We start from the raw sequence: 5,244 nt of genomic DNA on the forward strand, positions 1-5,244 counted from the left end.
TCATTAATGAAGTCACGCATTGGTACCTGTGCATACGCACACTTGCTGAATTTCCTCCTGTGCGTATGCACAGAAGTTGTGCATAGGCACACTTACTGATTTTCATCCTATGAGAAAAGTATTTCAGAGTGTGCCCATGCACACCTTCTGTGCGAAATGCTTTTCTCCTTTGTTTTCTTCATGTGTTATCCCCTTTTGCATGCTTTCTTCCACTTCTACCAAACCATTCTTGTCTTTAGGACAGAAATCACTCAAAAAATATATCACGGCATCGAATGGAATAAAAGTAAAATTAAATAGCTCAATTTAAGAACAAAAATGCATGTTTTCATATTTAGGTTTAATTTAGGGGTCAAACACAAAAGTATGCTATTTTAGTGAATAAGTGTGAGTTTATATGATGAAATCCGTCCAATTTAAGCCTAAAATTATCATCAAAGATGGATCCATCAATTCTTCCACACTTAAACAATAGCATCTCCTCATGCTAAACACAAACAAGGAGAATGATCAAAGGGTAACAACTTATTGAATTCAACTATCTATACTATAGTATCCTATGGAATTGGTGAAAATAAACAATCAAATTTCCAAGCAAGTATATGAACATATAGGGCTAAGCAAAGAAGTAATTCAATGCAATCAAAATCTAAAGAATTGATTCAACTTGTCAAAACAAAACAACTTGCATGAATGTATGATAAGAGGTGTGAAAACATAGAATTGAGTGGTCGAACCCTCACTAGGTGTGTATACACTCTTAACGCTCGGTGTTTTAGGGTTTAATCACTCAAGTCACCTCTAACCATGCTTTCAAGGATTTGCTTTTCATCTAACAATCAACAAACATTTGATGAGTGAATGCAAATATCATGAGGTCCTTAGAGGGTTGTAATGGGGTTAGGGTTAAGCTGGGAGTAAATATAGCTAAGTGGACTAAGGAATTAGATCTTTGATTAGCTCATGTATCTCACTCAACCTATATCAACCAAATGACAAAAATGCAACCTAACTTTCCATTCCTTTCTTTTTTTACACATTCTTTTTCTTTGGCATAACCTTTGTTCCCATCTTATTACTATATTATTTTTTTTCATTTCATTTTTATTTTTTTCTATTTATTTTTTTCTTTTTTTTCTTTCTTTGACAAACGCATATGGTTAGAGTAAATTGACATAAGAATGTGCACCCATTTCCCAAAAATTCAATAAATACCCAAAATAATTTTATCTCTCTACCAATGCTTTCCAAAAATTTCTCCACAGTTAAATGACATATACACCTCAACCTAAGCTAATCAAAGATGCAATTCAAGGTGATTCATGATTTTACGCTTAAGGTTTTGATGTGGTTACAATTAGAACAAAGGGGATTAAAAAGCTCAAATTGGCTTACAAAGGTAGATATAAGGGTTAGGCTATATGGGTGAGTAATCTTAATTCAAAAAATGGCCTCAATCATACTAAATGCATTCAAAACATCAATCATAAAAAATAATGAATTAAGCAAAACCAATATCGCAATCGTAGAAGGAGCATAGCACACAATGAACAAAAATACTCTTTAAAATATGCAAGCACACAATATGGCTCAACAACTCACAAGGTTGTTAGTTCTATCTCTCTTCTATGTTCCACAGAAATTCATTTAAGTAAGTTCAAAAAGGATTTTCCAGATCAATTCAATAGAATGTCCTAAAAACAAAATTCTTGGAAGATTTTGTTGTTTTTCACCAAAATTATTTCCTATATCTATGTATGATGTGATAGATGCAATTTCAAAAATTTCCTAGTTCTATTCCTAATTTTCAACATCCAAAAACTAATATGAACAATTAGGACAAAATTGAACTAGGCACTATGCTATTCACAATATCCAATCACAACTTCTATCTATAAACTATATACCATGCAAAAAGCAAATGCAATATATATATATATATATATATATATATATATATATCAACTAAAGTAAAGGTGCAATAATAAAAAATACTAACAAATATTTACAAGAAACATAGTAAAAGAAAACAAAAATAAAATGCAAAGTGTTCGAAAAAGAAATTTTATGCCCCAAGTAATGGTGAATCCTCCCCCACACTTAAGCGTTGCACGGTCCTCTGTGCATGAACACAATTCGGGGAGAATGGCTCTACGTTCCTCCACCTTCAGCTAGTGGATGTGGGGGCTCGGGTTGCATGGAAATCTCTAAGTCCAACGCTGGGTCGGCATCTCTATACTCGGTGTCCTTCTCCTCTACCGGCTCCTTGCATTGATTTCTCATCCTAAAAAGGAATGAATAAACACTACAAGAAACATCGTTAAAATAGACAGCCAAATCGACGGCTAAGCCGTCAATAATATTAAATTTCGACGGCAAAATGGATGGCGGAGATGGTCACTATTAAACTTGTCGATTTTTCAAAATTCTAATAAAATCGATGGCTTGCCTTGCCGTCGATAATAATGTAATAAAATTGACAGCGTTTTTGTCTATAATATGAGTTTGAAAATTCTACATTCTTACTAAAATCGACAAAGTTACCGTCGATATTATTATATAAAATCGACGCCATTTCTCTCGATATTTGATTCAATTAAATCGACAATAGTTTCATCTATAATATGCTTTATAAAATCGACAATATTTTAGTCTATAATATGCTTAATAAATCGACAACAGTTTCGTCTATAATATGTTTAATAAAATCAACAACATTGCAGTTGATATTTGATTCAATAAAATCGACACAGTTGCCGTCGATTTAATAATTTAGATATCGACAAATTCTTTATCTGTATTTTATTTTTTTTGTCTATTTTAAATTTAAAAAGCGACAACTTTTCCGTCGATTTAAATAGTTATATGTTTTAATTATTTTTTTATTTGAAAAATAGTAAACATATAATGCAAATAAACTTTTAAATATATAAATAAAATTTATACAAAATATTAGATAACAAGACAAATAAACTTTTAAATATGAAAATAAAATTTATAGTAAATATTATTTTGCCAATAACCTTTACTTGTTTCTAGTTCATACTTGTTATGTATATATGTCAATCTTTCTTTTGCCTTAATGAAAAGCTAATTAATAAAAAGAAGCTGTGACATACACTAATTAGGAATGACTGTACAATAGGAATTAATTAAATAATTAATTATACATGTTGTTGAAGGAAAGAAAAAAGTAGTGACTAGTGAGCAAGCTATGTATGTAGTATATATAACTGAGGACTTAACTTTGTGCATAGTTTTGATGATTCAACACTTGTAATTAAGACTACACTAGTAGTAGTAGTACTAAGAACAAAATTGGAAACCTCAGTGGTGTCTCTGAAGCTACCTAATTAATCCAAAACACATAGAGATCTGCATTATCAAAAGGTACTGAATGTGTCTACCCTTGTGATCTTCAACCTCTTTACAGGGGAAACAAACATCCTACACCAACATCAATATATAATATCAATTAGTTTCATTAAAGAAAGAAAGAAAAAATAGAATTTAGATGATGATGATGACTTACTCCCAAGGAATATCCCCAATCATAACAAGATCTCCTCTGTCATCTTCATAAGTGAATACATGGCATCTCTCACCAGGTTGAACTACAACTTCATCCATCTCTGTACCCCAGAGAATGGTGGTCTCGAACATGTTCTCAAGTCTCTTAACAAGCTCATGGTAGCTTCCATGTGCTAATACGTTGAGTTTCCTCCCTATTGGAATGCCTTCCATGTACACCTTCACAAACAGGCTTCCACCACGTTCTTCATGAGTGCTGAGTGCAAGCCTCAGATTCAAGGAAGCAGTTGAAGAAATGTTAGAGGAAGAGGAACAAGTAGTAGCAGCTTTTCTTCCCATGCTAATAAAAAATGGTAATAGTAGGTAACACTATCACAATTGCACCAAGCCTCTTATTCTTATCTCCCTTTAAATAATAACAAGAGAACCCAGAATAGAGATCCTATATTCCTATTCCTATTGCTATTGTTGATGATATTAAAGATTATATGCATAAGAAATGACACAACAAACAACAGAGTCATATGAAAATGATTTTCCAAACACACTTCTCTTCTTCTTTATTCTGTTATCTAATTAGCTAGAAATATAATGGATACTCTTCCAAAAAAGGGGCTAACTTTATTTAAGAATCTAAGAACATAGTTGGTAGCATTCAACAATCAGAAAAGGGGCTAACTTAATTTCAGATGCAAAAAAATACTCCTCAAAATAGCCACGGTTTTCTTCGGAACCAAAGCAGCAAGTATATCAAAAATTCAAAATCACTTCAGAAAATAAAAACAACAACAACAGATGAAATGAAAGAAAAAGAAAGAAAGGGAAGAAATGGCGCCAAGTCGCCAACCTTGCGAATGAAATCCAGGGAATGAAAGTGGTGGGATTATAACAGAACTAGAAATGCTGATATCATAGCCTAGATACTGCCAGTACATTCAACAGAACGATCCACTCATCCATTGGTCATTTCAGCAATTATCTGTTGATAAATATTAACATCTTAGTATTTTTTCTCTAAATATATAAATAATTATGCAGAAAAAATTAGAATGAACTAACCTCTTGTATAGGTTTGTTATGATCTTTTGGGTTCACAAATTCATTAACCCCAAACTTCTTAGCTGCCAACAATAATAAATGAGAAAATACCATCAATAAGTGAATACAATTTGTAGATTTAGAAAACTTGCTCAACTTATTCTATACTGAATCATCTACTACATTTGATTCAAAAATAACTGCATTATGCCTAATTCATTTTAGAACCCATAAAAGTAGAATCAGAATTGCTTTTCTTGTTTCCCATTAATCTATTGCTTATCTCGGTACCAGAAAAATCACTTCATGGACCATAGTATGGAACCCCTTCAAGATGATTCCCTACCTGTTTCTCTATCAAATTGATGAGGAGAAATACATTACATTTATAGAAACAAGAACCATTAAAAGATTTCTTTAAGTAAGCAAGCACATCTACTCAATAGTAATGTCTTATAGTTTTCACTATAATTGACAAGACAGTAGTCGCAACCATAGTTTCACTCTAATTGCTATTCAAAATGATTGATTAAATTCAGCACTCCAAGTTGTAAAATGAAAAAGGTGGCCACTCATTAAGATTATTAGCAAAAACCCAATGAAAAATAACAAATGCAGAAAAATGAAAAAGAGAATCAAGCCACTTCAAAAGAGAATTGATGTTCTCTTCACAAA

General features: G+C 32.0%; 1 protein-coding gene across 1 annotated transcript; it reads right to left on the reverse strand.

Moving 5' to 3' along the window:
- Window positions 1–2,151: 2,151 nt before the first annotated feature.
- Window positions 2,152–3,759, reverse strand: LOC130933930 (auxin-responsive protein IAA22-like). Its single transcript, XM_057863529.1, has 4 exons — window positions 3,533–3,759; window positions 3,395–3,447; window positions 3,247–3,349; window positions 2,152–2,284 (listed from the first exon to the last, which is right to left on the reverse strand). Exons 1-4 carry the CDS (start codon window positions 3,742–3,744, stop codon window positions 2,152–2,154), a joined length of 501 nt encoding a protein of 166 aa, XP_057719512.1. The 5' UTR covers window positions 3,745–3,759.
- Between the last annotated feature and the right edge of the window lie 1,485 nt (window positions 3,760–5,244).

This window comes from Arachis stenosperma, chromosome 6 (genome assembly GCF_014773155.1).
Source record: "Arachis stenosperma cultivar V10309 chromosome 6, arast.V10309.gnm1.PFL2, whole genome shotgun sequence".
NCBI lineage: Eukaryota > Viridiplantae > Streptophyta > Magnoliopsida > Fabales > Fabaceae > Arachis > Arachis stenosperma.

Bases quoted from the DNA above. Each gene is read 5' to 3' on its own strand.
- LOC130933930 (XM_057863529.1), bottom strand. From the start codon at position 3,744: ATGGAAGGCATTCCAATAGGGAGGAAACTCAACGTATTAGCACATGGA. The intron at 3,448-3,532 runs GTAAGTCATCAT...ATGTTGGTGTAG, and splicing joins ATTGGGGATATTCCTTGGGA to GATGTTTGTTTCCCCTGTAA. The intron at 3,350-3,394 runs GTACCTTTTGAT...TGGATTAATTAG, and splicing joins CACAAGGGTAGACACATTCA to GTAGCTTCAGAGACACCACT.